This window comes from Cherax quadricarinatus, chromosome 80, assembly GCF_038502225.1.
Source record: "Cherax quadricarinatus isolate ZL_2023a chromosome 80, ASM3850222v1, whole genome shotgun sequence".
In the NCBI taxonomy this organism is placed as follows: Eukaryota; Metazoa; Arthropoda; class Malacostraca; order Decapoda; family Parastacidae; genus Cherax; species Cherax quadricarinatus.
The window spans coordinates 6,661,426-6,679,958 of NC_091371.1; the positions used below are offsets into that span (position 1 = coordinate 6,661,426).

An 18,533-nucleotide genomic window follows, 5' to 3' on the forward strand; every position below is an offset into this window, starting at 1 on the left:
TTTTGGAAAGTAGCACCTATATTGTTGCTTTTGGAAAGTAGCACCTATATTGTTGCTTTTGGAAAGTAGCACCTATATTGTTGCTTTTGGAAAGTAGCTTGGAGAGATGGCTGGGGCATTGTGATTGGGAAAGATAAAACTGTTTCTATCCTTTATGTATTTTTGGAAAGCTGGGGATGTTGATTGTCCTGTGCCTGCAGTCACGAACAAAATGAAAAGGGGGAAAAAATCTAAAAAACAGTATGGCATTCATCTTTTAAGAATTCAGAATCGCAGATCCTGTTTACTCTTGGGAAAACCTATAAGCACTCCTCGTTTTCTGTTCGTATCATAGTGACGGGAATTAACGAGGTCATTCTGATTTGTATGCTTCCGATAATCATTAAATTGTATTAGACACTGTCAATCTAGACATCAAGGAAGACGTGTTCTTGCATTCTTCTTCGAATGCAAATTATATGGAAGCCTCAATTTCAGTGAGGTTGTTCTGAAGTGAGACAAACTTTTGGATGCAGTCACGTCATCGACTTAAATTTGGAGTTGTGTAAATAAAACACTACTTATATTTACAGTGATAGGTCGCATTGTTATAGGAGGTTTATGGGTTTTGTGTAACGCATATATCCAGAGCAGTTTAGTAGTGTGTGGAATCTCTATAATACAAGCCCGGTATCCTAGAGGTCGTTAGACTGTATGGGGAAGCCTACTTGTATCTTCTCCCTGCATTTACCTAACAGTGATAGGATACCTGGGTGTTAGTGTCCTGCTGAGGGTCCTAACATAAGAAAAATCCTTCGTGGAACAAGAGCCTTATTATTTTGTTGGATTATGCTAGGTTAAGATTCCTCCAGAGATAAGTAGCCTATAACCGAAAAAAATATTTAGAGCAAGAAGGTCCTGTCTTTCGCATCTGTTACACTGTCAGGTTGAAACGAACACAGACGCAGTATAATGAGAACCTTAATAACGTTTCACCCAACTGTGTTTATTTTCAGGCGGACTGCATGGACGAAACGTTGCCAATAAAGGATATCATTACACTGTTTCCATTGTGTCGATATTTTATTCCAGTTCTCGTCATCTGTTACACAGCTACAAAAACACGGAAGTATTGGGTGGAAATCAAAACAGAGACACTGTTTATAAAGATTTTGCACCGGGATTAAACCAGCGTTACCATGAATTGATAAGCTATAAATAGGCTTAAGGCCTATTATCTTCATTAACTGGAGGGTGTAATTGGTCAAAGCTCCAACAAATCAAACTGTGCAAATTAAACCAATGAAGATATTATATAAATTTATTATAAACGTTACAGTAATGTATGGAAATATAACTTAGTTATATAATAGGTTTTAGCTCACCTTAATGCGCTATAATGTCTCCGCGTAGTGTTTGTAAAAATAAAAGGGTTGAAGTTCGTATCTTAAATTTTAAAGGAGTGGACTGGTAAGCCAGTGGAAGGTTTCGGTCAGATGACCTGCCACTGCAACTTCTGGTCATCTTTAGACTCTCGTTGTGCTGTTTCCTGGCAAATCTAACCTAACCTTAAGTGTGAAAACACAAAGGTACAATACCGTGACTGAAACAATACACAAATAACCCGCACATAGGAGAGTGGAGCTTACCACGACGTTACGGTCAGACTTGGACCATTTACAAAGTCAAACTGGTCCTTTTCGGACCGAAACGTCGTCGTAAGCTCCTCTCTCCTATGTGAGGGTTATTCGTGTATCTACAGAGTTGACTACGGAGTGTTGGTGTCAGGGGACAATACATTACTGACCCTCTGTCAGTTTTATTGTCGGGGGAAGAGGGAGGAAGCGGTAAATCCGCAGGGAAAACAACGCTTGGGGAATGAGTCAATCAGGTTTGATCCAAGAGGACTGGCCCACTTCCTTGGATCAGGAGCCCTTCACTGGCATCAAGGCACTTTAGGGGTAATCCCTCCGCCAAGAGCACCACACCACTAAAAGAGCGAATATCTAAAGGAGATATTATTACGACATACAAGATACAAGAACAGCAAAATACTGCGAGAGTGAAGATAGCCATAGCTGGTTCATCCCTCTGAGATTTAATTTTTATCTCAGTATACTTAATTTTACTACTGCTACATGCAGTCTTGATGAGGTCTTGATACAGTCTTGATGGAGTCTTGATAGTCTTGATACAAATAACCTGCACACAGGAGAAAGAAACTTACAACGACATTTCGGTCGGACTTGGACCGAGTTATTTGTGTATAGTTCCAGTCATGGTATTGTGCCTTTTTATTCTATTACTACTACTATTGCGGCAGTAGGCCTATTGGCTCACTATAGACAGGCGCAGCTCTCAACCAGCCATTCCCACACACACGTCTAATCTAATTTTAAATCTGCAACTAGTGATATCGAGAGGGTGAACAATAACAGGCTATTAGACACGAGGGGAACATAGTGAGGGGAAACAGAGGGGAAGTGGAATGAACAAAGGAGTCGCACGGGGCGCTAGAAAGAGCTGTAGAGGGATAGGAGAAGTGGTGCTAGAAGCTGATCAATCATAGATTAAGAAGCAGGGATTATGGATCCCGTAGGAGCAAAACTACTCGCACCAGGGTGAGCTTTTCACTAAGTCTTCTTTAACCGAAACGTTGTATAGGTTGGGTAAGGTTCGTCAGGAAACAGGACAAGTGTTTCCTAACGCGGGTCTTAGATGATGACCCGCGTTGGAGTTTTTGGTCATCTGACCGAGTCCTTGCCTTTAAAAATTAAGGTTTTAAGTAGATTAAGTTATCGTTGTGCAGCAAAGGATATCTTAGCTATGTTGAAAAGGTAAAAATACCGACCAGCTGATGAATAAGACACGTGCAAGTCAGGTTTCTTTATTGCTGAAACGTTTCGACTGAAGAAGCCTACTGTGTAGGCGATACGTTTCGGAATAAAGTTGCCTAAATGTTGCCTATGTGTCTTACCTACCAAATACAGAGCTGTTGTCAAGCCGGCTTGACAGAGCTCTTGCAGAGTAAATATAACCAATCAAGGGAAGGTAAAAGAGTGAGGTTGGCAGCTAGAGTTCAACCCCCATACCCACAGTCAACCCCTCATGAAATGGAGTACATAAGCCTGAAAACTCTCCCCCCCCCCAGAGGAGTGAATGCACACCCACACCCCTCCATAGCCCCACAAACACCGAGGTGGGAAGAATTCCCCCAGACACAGCAAGGTGGGAACAATCCCCCAGACAGAGCAAGGTGGGAACAATTCCCCCCAGACAGAGCAAGGTGGGAACAATCCCCCAGACACAGCAAGGTGGGAACAATCCCGCAAGACACAGCAAGGTGGGAACAATTCCCCCAAGACACAGCAAGGTGGGAACAATTCCCCCAAGACACAGCAAGATGGGAACAATTCCCCCAAGACACAGCAAGGTGGGAACAATCCCCCCAGACACAGCAAGGTGGGAACAATTCCCCCCAGATACAGCAAGGTGGGAACAATTCCCCCCAGATACAGCAAGGTGGGAACAATTCCCCCCAGACACAGCAAGGTGGGAACAATTCCCCCCAGACACAGTAAGGTGGGAACAATTCCCCCCAGACACAGCAAGGTGGGAACAATTCCCCCCAGACACAGCAAGGTGGGAACAATTCCGCCCAGACACAGCAAGGTGGGAACAATTCCCCCTAGACACAGCAAGGTGGGAACAATTCCCCCAGAGACACAGCAAGGAGGGAACAATTTCCCCCAGACACAACAAGGTGGGAACAATTCCCCCCAGACACAGCAAGGTGGGAACAATTCCCCCCAGACACAGCAAGGTGGGAACAATTCCCCCCAGACACAGCAAGGTGGGAACAATTCCCCCCAGACACAGCAAGGTGGGAACAATTCCCCCAGACACAGCAAGGTGGGACCAATTCCCCCAGATACAGCAAGGTGGGAACAATTCCCCCCAGACACAGCAAGGTGGGAACAATTCCCCCCAGACACAGCAAGGTGGGAGCAATTCCCCCAGACACAGCAAGGTGGGAACAGTTCTCCCAGACACAGAAACGTATGAACTATCCCCCAGACACAGCAAGGTGAGAACAATTCCCCCAGACACAGCATGGTGGGAACAATTCCCCCCAGACACAGCAAGGTGCGAACAATTCCCCCCAGACACAACAAGGTGGGAACAATTCCCCCAGACACAGCAAGGTGGGAACAATTCTCCCCAGACACAGCAAGGTGGGAACAATTCCCCAAAGACACAGTAAGGCGGGAACAATTCCCCCCAGACACAGCAAGGTGGGAACAATTCCCCCCAGACACAGCATGGTGGGAACAATTCCCCCAGACACAGCAAGGTGGGACCAATTCCCCCAGATACAGCAAGGTGGGAACAATTCCCCCCAGACATAGCAAGGTGGGAACAATTCCCCCCAGACACAGCAAGGTGGGAGCAATTCCCCCAGACACAGCAAGGTGGGAACAGTTCTCCCAGACACAGAAACGTATGAACTATCCCCCAGACACAGCAAGGTGAGAACAATTCCCCCAGACACAGCATGGTGGGAACAATTCCCCCCAGACACAGCAAGGTGCGAACAATTCCCCCCAGACACAACAAGGTGGGAACAATTCCCCCAGACACAGCAAGGTGGGAACAATTCTCCCCAGACACAGCAAGGTGGGAACAATTCCCCAAAGACACAGTAAGGCGGGAACAATTCCCCCAGACACAGCAAGGTGGGAATAATTCCCCCCAGACACAGCAAGGTGGGAACAGTTCCCCCCAGACACAGCAAAGTGGGAACAATCCCCCCAGACACAGCAAGGTGGGAACAATCCCCCCAGACACAGCAAGGTGGGAACAGTTCCCCCAGACACAGCAAGGTGGGAACTATCCCCCCAGACACAGCATGGTGGGAACAATTCCCCCAGACACAGCATGGTGGGAACAATTCCCCCAGACACAGCATGGTGGGAACAATTCCCCCAGACACAGCAAGGTGGGAACAATTCCCCAGACACAGCAAGGTGGGAACAATTCCCCCCAGACACAGCAAGGTGGGAACAATTCCCCCCAGACACAGCAAGGTGGGAACAGTCCCCACAGACACAGCAAGGTGGGAACAGTCCCCACAGACACAGCAAGGTGGGAACAGTCCCCCAGACACAGCAAGGTAGGAACAATTCCCCCCAGACACAGCAAGGTAGGAACAATTCCCCCCCAGACACAGCAAGGTGGGAACAATTCCGCCTAGACACAGCAAGATGGGAACAATTCCGCCCAGACACAGCAAGATGGGAACAATTCCCCCCAGACACAGCAAGATGGGAACAATTCCCCCCAGACACAGCAAGGTGGGAACAATTCCCCCCAGACACAGCAAGGTGGGAACAATTTCCCCCAGACAGAGCAAGGTGGGAACAGTCTCCCCCAGACACAGCAAGGTGGGAACAGTCCCCCACAGACGCAGCATGGTGGGAACAGTCTCCCTCAGACACAGGAAGGTGGGAACAGTCTCCCTCAGACACAGGAAGGTGGGAACAGTCTCCCTCAGACACAGGAAGGTGGGAACAGTCTCCCTCAGACACAGGAAGGTGGGAACAGTCTCCCTCAGACACAGGAAGGTGGGAACAGTCTCCCTCAGACACAGGAAGGTGGGAACAGTCTCCCTCAGACACAGCAAGGTGGGAACAGTCTCCCTCAGACACAGCAAGGTGGGAACAGTCTCCCTCAGACACAGGAAGGTGGGAACAGTCTCCCTCAGACACAGGAAGGTGGGAACAGTCTCCCTCAGACACAGCAAGGTGGGAACAGTCTCCCTCAGACACAGCAAGGTGGGAACAGTCTCCCTCAGACACAGCAAGGTGGGAACAGTCTCCCTCAGACACAGCAAGGTGGGAACAGTCTCCCTCAGACACAGCAAGGTGGGAACAGTCTCCCTCAGACACAGCAAGGTGGGAACAGTCTCCCTCAGACACAGCAAGGTGGGAACAGTCTCCCTCAGACACAGCAAGGTGGGAACAGTCTCCCTCAGACACAGCAAGGTGGGAACAGTCTCCCTCAGACACAGCAAGGTGGGAACAGTCTCCCTCAGACACAGCAAGGTGGGAACAGTCTCCCTCAGACACAGCAAGGTGGGAACAGTCTCCCTCAGACACAGCAAGGTGGGAACAGTCTCCCTCAGACACAGCAAGGTGGGAACAGTCTCCCTCAGACACAGCAAGGTGGGAACAGTCTCCCTCAGACACAGCAAGGTGGGAACAGTCTCCCTCAGACACAGCAAGGTGGGAACAGTCTCCCTCAGACACAGCAAGGTGGGAACAGTCTCCCTCAGACACAGCAAGGTGGGAACAGTCTCCCTCAGACACAGCAAGGTGGGAACAGTCTCCCTCAGACACAGCAAGGTGGGAACAGTCTCCCTCAGACACAGCAAGGTGGGAACAGTCTCCCTCAGACACAGCAAGGTGGGAACAGTCTCCCTCAGACACAGCAAGGTGGGAACAGTCTCCCTCAGACACAGCAAGGTGGGAACAGTCTCCCTCAGACACAGCAAGGTGGGAACAGTCTCCCTCAGACACAGCAAGGTGGGAACAGTCTCCCTCAGACACAGCAAGGTGGGAACAATCCCCCACACACCCAGGCTGAAAGGTGACATGACAGTCTGGTCGCCGGTTAAGTGACACGGTGAAACACTGATCACAAATCAAACGAATATATTAAACTGCCGGATGGAAAAGTGTCAGAAAGATTATGAAATTTCCAGTTAACTGCATATTGGCCGGCGCGACCCACCTGCGCCCGCTGCCGCAGCCTGAAAATCAAAATAACATGCAAATTTTATTGTAGAGAACGAAAGAGAATTAAATTCCGTTTGCATTTCTTCTGTGATGTGCACCAAAATTTACTCAAATAGAATTTGCACCAATTTTTTGGAATTGGCCACAGAAAAGACAGTCGCTCACTCGTTAGTGTTTAGATATTGGACGGAATTGAAAAAAAAAATACCCGTGTTGAAAATTATGGGTATTGTGAAACAAAGGTTGATGCTCCTTTAGAACGGCTCTAGAAGGTGAAAATTAGAATACATAAGATTCCTGGTTATACAAAAGCTGTAAGGAAAAACAGCTGTGTTTGGAACATTACTCGAGCGTAATGGAAGAAGGAATATGCAAGTGGTAAGTGGCTGAGAGAGCAAGACCCATTAAGAAACAGAGAATGAATGAATATATATGTAACATTATCTCAGTTCACAGCAGGATTCCAACCTACACACACTGTGGTCCAGGAGTTTAGCAGGCCCAGCATCATAACTACTCAGCCACGGAGCTTACGGTAAGATAATTCAACCACCATCACTTCTGTGTCAAGGTTGTATCAGCGTCACCAGTTGTGATCATATTGCCACATCCACTCGAGATAATGGATTACATGGCTTTGAGGGATCTTAAAATATACACACCATGAACATTTGTGGATCGGGGGGATGAGAGAGGAGACAAAGAATGTTATCTATGGAAGCAAAGAGGAGAATGTATGAGATGAGAGTATAGTGTTTTCAACGGTCTTATATGGGTGTGAAAAATGGATGGTGAATGTTGCAACAGAAAGAAGGCTGGAGGAAGTGGAGATGTCTTGTGTCAGGACACTCTGCGGTGTGAATAATGCAGAGAATCCGTAGCTAGGAGATTAGGAGGTGCAGGGTTACTTGAAGTATTTTCCAGAAGGCTGAGGAGGGGTTGTCGAGGTGGTTCAGGCATTTAGAGACGATGAAACAAAATAGAATGATTTGGAGGGCATATAAATCTGTAGTGGAAGGAAGGCGGGGTCGGAGGGTCGTCCTAGGAAAAGTTGGAGGGAAGGAGTAAAGGGGCCTAAACTTCCAGCAAGCGTGCGTGAGCGTGTTAGGAGTTTGTGGAGGTAAATCGTTTTTATGACGACTTGCTGTTGGAGTGTGAGCAAAGTAACATTGATGAAGGGATTTAGGGAAACCGGTTAGCTGGGTCCTGAAGATGAGAAGTACAGTGGAGATACGTTGCAGTTTTTTAACGTAGTGAAGGCCAGTGGCAAGACAGTGAGAGATAATGAAAAGGGTTCTTCTTTTTCAGGTCACCTTGCCTTGGTGGGAAACGGCCGATGTGAATACATACATTATATATATATATATATATATATATATATATATATATATATATATATATATATATATATATATATATATATATATATATATATATATAGCATAAAAGGAAGAAAGAGAGAGAGAGAGAGAGAGAGAGAGCGCTAGCAAGCTTCAGAGCATCTATTGCCCTGACTGATGGGTCGGGGCAGCCAGACCAAGAGTTCGTTTGCATGTAAATTAGTCAATTCATTAATAATTTTAACCATTAGCAGTAAACTTGTATGATTATATTTGGATCTACGAAATAATCATAATTTGCTTAATGTATTCTGGATAATACAGTAGGAAATACTTGTTATTAAAGATATTCTGACTTGTATTAGGAAATTCGGTGCTTAAGGACCATTGTCTATGTTAATACGTTTACAAATAACTATAAATTTTTTAATGTGTATGAAAATTTAATGAAAAAAATGAAATAAACTTTAAATAATGATGGCAGTGATAATATATTTCGATGGGTTAATACTGAAATTGCTAATTTACCTTAACTGTAATTATAATAAAAATCTAGTTTATTGTTTCAACTGGTTTTATATACAGACAAATATGTTACGAAGACACAATGTGAGGTTTACGGAATTATAGTGAGACAACGTTTCGCCCACCAGGGATGTTATTAGTTCGTTGCAATTGTTAAAATTCCAGATGGACGAAACATCTCCCCTCCCCCTCTTAAAAAAGTCAGACTGCACATTGTGTCTTATATTCAAGCATTGTTGTTGACTATTTTTGGGAAGCTGTATCGTAATTGATGTACAGTAGTGACAGCTGCTGACACAAGGCTGATTGTTATTAAACAAAATTAGATACATCAACAAGAATTTTACAACATTTAACAAGGATTTTAACATTGGTAAAATCTAAATTGAAAAAAAATATTAAATACTTAGCAGATAATTGTAATCTGTCATTGTCTTATGTAATTATGATTGAAAACTGAAAGAGTAATTAGAATTGGCTTTGAATCATGTAATTACTCTAAGCCTGGTAGTAATGGTGGTGAGGAATCGTCTTGACAGGAAGATCAAATAGTGACGAGTTGACGTTATAACCCAAGAAACCTCCCACCTCTAACCTAACCTCACACTGTTACCTTCCTCCAGTTTCAGCCTCACCCGAATGTGTATTTAAGGGGGGCATTCTGTAGACTGGGCGAAACATTGTCTAAAATCAAGGTTTGAGCTGAGTACACGTCTTTATAATCATCTGCTACCTTGAACATTATTCCTGAGAGACGCAAATTAGTAGCTGAGCGCTTCGTGTTCGTCACCTGCTTAAATATTAATATTACATTCGCTGGCCTCCATTATTTCTGGTAGCTGGATTTGTCGCTGGTATGCATGCTGCTCTCTTTTTTTCAAAACCCGTGATGTATTATTAGGCTCTGAGCATTTCTCAATTTCTGCTGGTCTAGCTTTATCTTCGTATCTCCGTTGCTGTCTCGGATTTCGTAATGATTACCTTGTTTAATCTATTTTTACTTATTGACCTGGTTAATCTCAGTAATATCTACTCTTTTCTTTCTTAATCTTATCACTTGGTTGTTCACGGTCATCTTCTTTCTGATGTGACTGTGTAGCATCACTGGTTCACTGTGCCAAGATTCCATGATGTTGCTGTGCCCGAAAAGTTGTATATCAATGGTATGTAATACCTCTTTAGTCTTCTGTATTGCACTAAAAAAGCCACTGGTTGGCGAAACGTCGACAGAATAAAGATAGTCAGTTGTACATATGTCTAATTTAACACTGGGTCTGGTTTGTGCTTTCTCATTATAAATTCTCAAATAGTATCTCTACCTCTCTTCTCAACTTTGCGTATTCGTCCTTAGCAGCTCTAACTCTTTCTATGTTCTTTGCCGTCCTTCTACTGTAAGTAGATTTTTCCATGCTTTCGTTTTTATTTTTTTTGGCACTTCATCAGTGGTTGAATCTTGGATTCTTTGTTACCCATTTGCCACTTTTTTTTTTATTAATTTCTCCACTGCCACCAGTCATTTCTCAGATATGATCTGGCTTTTTTTCCCCCACTGACTTCTATTTCTCTGTACCACTGTACTACTTGCTTCAGGGAGGCTCTCATCTTTGTGTGGACCCTGCATTGTCTGGCTTTACTCTCTCTCTCTTCTTTGTTCCTCTCTAAGTTCATTCCCAAGAGTCTGTTAAAAGCTTAAAGGAGTATGGTCACTGATCACCTGTGGTTTGTAGACTATTGTCTGCATCTCTCTCTCGTGCGGTAAAGTCCACATCATCCTATTACAACCACCCACCACTATCACTACCCAAACCCATCACCACCCACAGCCACCATCATTACCCCAAAGTACTACTCACTGAGTCGTGCTACAGAATTGTTGAAAGCAATACGAATACAACCTCTAAGTTCATCTGAGAGTGAGCCCTGAATGTCTTGGTAACATTAGTGACACCAATGTTTATGGTGTATTTTTACTATTACTGCCATGGATCTTAATCATTCATATAGTTCAACACGATGGTGGCCATGACGGTACTAGTCTCTGTCTCTCAGCTAAATAGCATGCTCAAATACTACATGCATTAATTCTCATCCGACACACACACACACACACACACACACACACACACACACACACACACACACACACACACACACACACACACACACACACACACACACACACACACACACAAAAGTCTGAGGGGCTTTCAGGAAACTCAGTCATTCCCGGCGCTTTATATACATGCCAGGCCCATCTTGGAGTACGCAGCGCCAGTATGGAACCCACACTTCAGGAAGCAGGTTAAGAAACTGGAGAAATTGTAGAAATATGCAACGAGAGTAGTTCCAAAGCTACGGGGTATGAACTACGAAGAGAGGCTCAAGGAATTTAATCTAACAATCCTGGAGGACAGAAGGACCAGGGGCGACAAAAAATAGAAAAAAACACGGACAGGAACAGGCTGTTTGAGAGGCGGGAAACAGGTACTCGGGGACATAGATAAGTCGCAGGGATGTATTTCTCAGTCTCAGGGTGGTTGAGAAATGGAGTAATGACCTCGACGAAGAAATGGTGGTGGCAGATTCCATGTATAGTTTTAAGTTTGTGTACAATACCGCACATGCGGCTAATATAAAGTGAATTGAGCAAGCGGCATTTATGTTTTCACAGATCAATTTTACAGGCTAAGAGCTGTTATCTTACCTTAGTTCATTGCAAAGTTCAGCATTGTCTAAGGTATGCTACCACACCCCAGAATACCACCTACAGCAGTCTACCAACACCCAGGTACCTGCTTACAGCCAAGTACCTGGGTGTTAGTAGAATACAGGCAGCAGGGAGAGGAGCCGAGACTCTACCCTTACAGCAACATATACATTGATGCATATAGGTGAGTGTTCACACACAACAGGCGAATTCGAAAAAATAATTTCTCTCAATCTCCCTCTCTCTCTCTCTCACACACACACACACACACACACACACACACACACACACACACACACACACACACACACACACACACACACACACACACACACACACACACACACACACACTGAAGAGCCAGATAAAAATGTTCAGCACTATCAACGTGGAGAAAAATGTGTTACAACCCTTAGAATGGGTTTCAGCGAGAGGAAATAAAAGTAGCAACCACTGGATGTGGTTACAGTGGGAGGCATAAGTGGTACAACCCCTGGAATGGATTACAGTGGGAGGCATCAGTGGTACAACCCCTGGAATGGATTACAGTGGGAGGCATCAGTGGTACAACCCCTGGAATGGATTACAGTCGGAGGCATCAGTGGGTACAATCCCTGGAATGGATTACAGTGGGAAGCATCAGTGGTACAACCCCTGGAATGGATTACAATGGGAGGCATCAGTGGTACAACCCCTGGAATGGATTACAGTGGGAGGCATCAGTGGTATAACCCCTGGAATGGATTACAGTGGGAGGCATCAGTGGTACAACCCCTGGAATGGATTACAATGGGAGGCATCAGTGGTACAACCCCTGGAATGGATTACAATGGGAGGCATCAGTGGTACAACCCCTGGAAAGGATTATAGTGGGAGGCATCAGTGGTACAACCCCTGGAATGGATTACAATGGGAGGCATCAGTGGTACAACCCCTGGAATGGATTACAATGGGAGGCATCAGTGGTACAACCCCTGGAAAGGATTATAGTGGGAGGAATCAGTGGTACAACCCCTGGAAAAAGTAAAGGAGGTTAAAAAAATGCTAAAAGCATTAGAAATTAAAATAATAGACTGATACAGTACCGTAGACGGGATACCTCTAGGAAAGTTCTGTTCTTGTGGTTACAGGTGTATAAACAAATGGATGGAAAAGCGTACTGTTGACAGCAATAAACACAGGTATAAAGCAAGAGTTTATTACAACGTTTCGCTCTATCGACTTGATAAAAGCTCTACGAAGAACAAAACGTTGCTTTCCAAGCTTAGTGTGCACCTGTTCGTCAGTCAGGGAAATAGTTAACTTATTAAATAGGAAATTAGGCTATAAATAGGTTGGCAATTTGTCGCATGAATACAAGGATAAAAACTAGTGACTCTAGAGTGACCAGCTAGCGTACAGTGTGACCAGGTGTTGTTCAGTGACCAACTGGTGTGTAAAGGGACCAGCTGGCTTGCAAAGTGAGCAGCTGGCGCTGTTTCCGCAAGGTTGTGTCTGCTCCCGCGTCGGAGTTCATAGGTTTAAAATCTGTATCGTCTCCTATAAGCATTCATTTTTTTTCTGCCACAGTCACTGCGACTCGGGGAGGTGACGTCGTCATGGCTGACACTGGTGCCAGAGGCTGAGGACCACGGTGCCACCCTCACCTGCCGAGCCCACAACCCTAACATCCCCGTCCACGCTGCCACCACCTCCACAGCACTGCAGATCACCTGTGAGTAACATGCACGGTTGTGTTCCATCACCTGTGTTGTCTGCCTCGCTGACACACCCTCCCTCGCTGACACACCCTCCCTCGCTGACACACCTTCCCTCGCTGACACACCTTCCCTCGCTGACACACCTTCCCTCGCTGACACACACTCCCTCGCTGGCACACCTTCCCTCGCTGACACACCCTCCCTCGCTGACACTCCCTCGCTGACACTCCCTCGCTGACACACTCTCCCTCGCTGACACTCCCTCGCTGACACACTCTCCCTCGCTGACACACCCTCGCTGACACTACCTCGCTGACACTCTCTCCCTGGCTGACACACCTTTCCCTCGCTCACACACTCCCTCGCTGACACACCCTCCCTCACTGACACTCCCTCGCTGACACACCTTCCCCTCGCTGACACCCTCGCTGACACTCCCTCGCTGACACACCTTCCCTCGCTGACATACCTTCCCTCGCTGACACACCCTCGCTGACACACCTTCCCTCGCTGACACCCTCGCTGACACCCTCGCTGACACACCTTCCCTCGCTGACACCCTCGCTGATACACACTCCCTCGCTGACACACCTTCCCTCGCTGACATCCTCGCTGACACACCCTCCCTCGCTGACACACCTTCCCTCGCTGACACACCCTCCCTCGCTGACACACCCTCCCTCGCTGACACACCCTCCCTCGCTGACACACCCTCCCTCGCTGACATACCTTCCCTCGCTGACATCCCTCAGTGAAAATCTAGCCCTGTATGGCAGTTCCCCCCCTTCCTCCCCACCCTCATTATCTCTCACTTGTCTCACTGGTGTGAGAGAGAGATTATTCTTCAGTCGTAAAATTACACCAACACACCGCATTATACGAAGCCATTTAAACCTTGGTTTCCTTTTATTTACAAAGTACTGGAAATGTGTGCGTATTCAGGGAACTGAACATATTCCGTTTTATTCATGTTAAGCGCTAAACCCATGTGGGTCATTCAGCGCAAGACGTGGTGGAGGCTTGATCCTCTGTTTGCTGAACGCAAGACAGACGAGCTTCCTGTTGGTACTCACGTAGTCGTTCTCCGTCAATAACATCTTCACTCTGCTGAACGCAAGACAGACGAGCTTCCTGCTGGTACTCACGTAGTCGTTCTCCGTCAATAACATCTTCACTGCTGAACGCAAGACAGACGAGCTTCCTGCTGGTACTCACGTAGTCGTTCTCCGTCAATAACATCTTCAACGTCAAGTGCACATTATCATTATCAGCTGGATACTGTAGTAACAAATTCAATCTATAGAAAATAATCACAAAGTAAAACTATTCAGAGTATTTATCTCACTCAAACCATAATTCGTTCCGTCTCAGCAGACGTACGTATCAGCAAATTTAGACAAGGCAAAGTATCCCTGCTATTTGTGCCGAAAGAAATGCTGGGTTCTCACTCATTTAAACTTCCGATGGGGAGACTGGCACACCTCCCAGAGACGAGGTTCTCATCCTTAGGAACACCCCACTTAAACTGCTCCAGCTGTTAAGGTGACCCAGCGTCTGGGGACTTTTAAAACTTTGTGTATAATGACGCTAAACTCAGAACACTCTCTTGATTAAAACACAATCACTTTCTGCCTTCACAGTAAAATCTCAGTTACTGTCTCGAACTCGATACGAGAAGTGCTGCCCACAGTAAAGAAGGAAAAAACACCGGTGAAAAGCAATATTTTGCTGCGACTGCATTTCGCTCTTAATAGAACTTTATCAAGTCGTATGTAAAGCCCTAAATCGATGACATAATAAAGCTTGCCACGTTTTTTAAGCTCCAGAAAATACTCAACTGTGGAGTTATCATTCAGTAATGTAAAACCAATACGTCCAACACCTCGGCAGATGAAAGATGGAAAATAAAATTGAATCCTTATCCATTCTAACTGATCCATTTGTTTTATTCGTAGTGCAGCTTTGCATCGGTAGAGGTCGTATAACGCTTGTGGTATGGGAAGTTATCAAGTTGGCGCCCTTCAAGTTGGCTCCCTTCAAGTTGGCGCCCTTCAAGTTGGCGCCCTTCAAGTTGGCTCCCTTCAAGTTGGCGCCCTTCAAGTTGGCGCCCTTCAAGTTGGCGCCCTTCAAGTTGGCGCCCTTCAAGTTGGCGCCCTTCAAGTTGGCTCCCTTCACGTTGGCTCCCTTCACGTTGGCTCCCTTCAAATGAAAGTTATCTCGTTGCTAGCGAAGAGCAAGATGGTCTGAGAAATTACACCTACCTTCCCTTCTCTCAGAATAAACCAGGTCGCCTTTCATTCTCCAAGTGCTCTAATTCTCACGGATTTAGTGCTTTCCCCTGAATATAATAATGGAATTGGTGTAACTTGCGAGACATTTGCCGTGTGTGGCTATGACTAGGATGCGAGGAGAACGAGTTAGTCTTTCACTCGTAGCCTACGAGATTTTAAAAGAAAAAAACTATTCAACTTATTCCATGGCGTCGTATTATGCATTATAAATATTGTGTGTGTGTGGTGCCGAATAGGTAAAACTTGCAATTTTGGCTTAAATAGCAACGCTCTTCTTGCTGAATAAGGCAAGCCAAAATTTGTGTATGCAATAATTTCGCAAAAATTATTCTGAACCTGACGAAAGATATATATTTCACTGTTTATTATTAAATTATTGTAACTTATCTAAAATATATATAGTTGGATTAGGTTAAATTAAATTGCGCCGATTATAATAAGGTTAGGTAAGTTTTCTAAGGTTCTTTGGGTACAAAATTATTAAGTTTTACATTAGAGTAAATGGAAAAAATATATCTTTAAACATGTAAGAGAAAATTTTAGAAAGGACTTTATTTTAAATGAATTCTTGCTAATTGACCAATTTTATCTATTCGGCACGATATTATATATATATATATATATATATATATATATATATATATATATATATATATATATATTTATTTATTTATTTATTTATTTATTTATTTATTTATTTATTAACATATCGGCCGATTCCCACCAATGCTGGGTGGCCCAAAAAAGAAAAACTTTCACTCCATCACTGTCTTGCCAGAAGGGTGCTTTACACTACAGTTTTTAAACTGCAACATTAACACCCCTCCTTCAGAGTGCAGGCACTGTACTTCCCATCTCCAGGACTCAAGTCCGGCCTGCCGGTTTCCCTGAACCCCTTCATAAATGTTACTTTGCTCACACTCCAACAGCACGTCAAGTATTAAAAACCATTTGTCTAAATTCACTCCTATCAAATACGCTCACGCATACCCGCTGGAAGTCCAAGCCTCTCACACACAAAACCTCCTTTACCCCCTCCCTCCAACCCTTCCTAGGCCTACCCCTTCCTCGCCTTCCCTGCACTACAGATTTATACACTCTCGAAGTCATTCTTTTTTGTTCCAATCTCTACATGTCCGAACCACCTCAACAACCCCTCCTCAGCCCTCTGGATAATAGTTTTTGGTAATCCCACATCTCCTGATTTCCGAACTACGAATTCTCTGCATTATATTCACACCACACATTGCCCTCAGACATGACATCTCCACTGCCTCCAGCCTTCTCCTCGCTGCAACATTCATTACCCATGCTTCACACCCATATAAGAGCGTTGGTAAAACTATACTCTCATACATTCCCCTCTTTGCCTCCAAGGACAAAGTTCTTTGTCTCCACAGACTCCTAAGTGCACCACTCACTTTTCCCCGTATCAATTCTGTGATTCACCTCATCCTTCATAGACCCATCCGCTGACACGTCCACTTCCAAATATCTGAATACATTCACCTCCTCCATACTCTCTCCCTCCAATCTGATATCTAGTCTTCCGTCACTTAATCTTTTTGTTATCCTCATAACCTTACTCATAACCTAATTTTCTTCTTTTACATACCCTACCAAATTCATCCACCAACCTCTGCAACTTCTCTTCAGAATCTCCCAAGAGCACAGTGTCATCAGCAAAGAGCAACTGTGACAACTCTCACTTTATGTTCGATTCTTTATCTTTTAACTCCACACCTCTTGAAAAAGACCCTATCATTCACTTCTCTTACAACCCCATCTTTAAATATATTGAACAACCACGGTGACATCACACATCCTTGTCTAAGGCCTACTTTTACTGGGAAATAATCTCCCTCTCTCCTACATACTCTAACCTGAACATCACTATCCTCGTAAAAACTCTTCACTGCTTTCAGTAACTTACCTCCTACACCATACACTTGCAACATCTGTCACATTGCTCCCTATCCACCCTGTCATATTCCTTTTCTAAATCCATAAATGCCACAGAAACCTCTTTACCCTTATCTAAATACTCTTCACCTATAGGTTTCACTGTAAACACCTGGTCCACACACCCCCTACCTTTCCTAAAGCCTCCTTGTTCATCTACTATCCTACTCTCTGTCTTACTCTTAATTCTTTCAATAATAACTCTGCCATACACTTTACCAGGTATACTCAACAGACTTATTCCCCTATAATTTTTGAACTCTCTTTTATCCCCTTTGCCTTTAAACAAAGGAACTATGCACGCTCTCTGCCAATCCCTAGGTACCTTACCCTCTTCCATACATTTATTAAATAATAACACCAACCGCTCCAAAACTATATCCCCCTCCTGCTTTTAACATTTCTATCTTTATCCCATCAATCCCGGCTGCCTTACCCCCTTTCATTTTATCTACTGCCTCACGAACTTCCCCCACACTCCCAACTGGCTCTTCCTCACTCCTACCAGATGTTATTCTTCCTTGCCCTATACACGAAATCACAGCTTCCCTATCTTCATCAACAGTTAACAATTCCTCAAAATATTCCCTCCATCTTCCCGATACGTCTAACTCTTCATTTAATAACTCTCCTCTCTTATTTTTAACTGTCAAATCCATTTGTTCCCTAGGCTTCCTCAACTTATTAATCTCACTCCAAAACTTTTTCTTATTTTCAAAAAAATTTGCTGATAGCATCTCACCTACTCTCTCATTTGTTCTCTTTTTACACTGCTTCACCACTCTCTTAATCTCTCTTTTTCTCCCCATATAGTCTTCCCTCTGTGTATCACTTCTACTTTGTAAAAACCTCTCATATGCTAACTTTTTCTCCCTTACTACTCTCTTTACATCATTCCACCAATCGCTCCTCTTCCCTCCCGCACCCACTTTCCTGTAACCACAAACTTCTGCTGAACACTCTAACACTACATTCTTAAACCTACCCCATACCTCTTCGACCCCATTGCCTATACTCTCACTAGCCCATCTATCCTCCAATAGTTGTTTATTTCTTACCCTAACTGCCTCCTCTTTTAGTTTATACAGCTTCACCTCTCTCTTACTTGCTGCTTCTATTTTCCTTGTGTCCCATCTACCTTTTACTCTCTCTGTAGCTACAACTAGAAAGTGATCTGATATATCTGTGGCCCCTCTATAAACATGTACATCCTGAAATCTACTCAACAGTCT

At 44.7% G+C, this 18,533-nt stretch overlaps 1 protein-coding gene across 4 annotated transcripts in view; it reads left to right on the forward strand.

The window, feature by feature from the left end:
* The window catches only part of LOC128702415 (roundabout homolog 3-like), a 1,608,794-nt gene that overhangs the window by 1,448,434 nt on the left and 141,827 nt on the right, over positions 1 to 18,533 (forward strand). For all 4 annotated transcript variants that reach the window (XM_070102079.1, XM_070102082.1, XM_070102081.1 and 1 more), the window contains exon 8: positions 12,918 to 13,062. In XM_070102079.1, the coding sequence (XP_069958180.1) occupies positions 12,918 to 13,062 (145 nt within the window). The remainder of the gene's footprint in view (positions 1 to 12,917; positions 13,063 to 18,533) is intronic.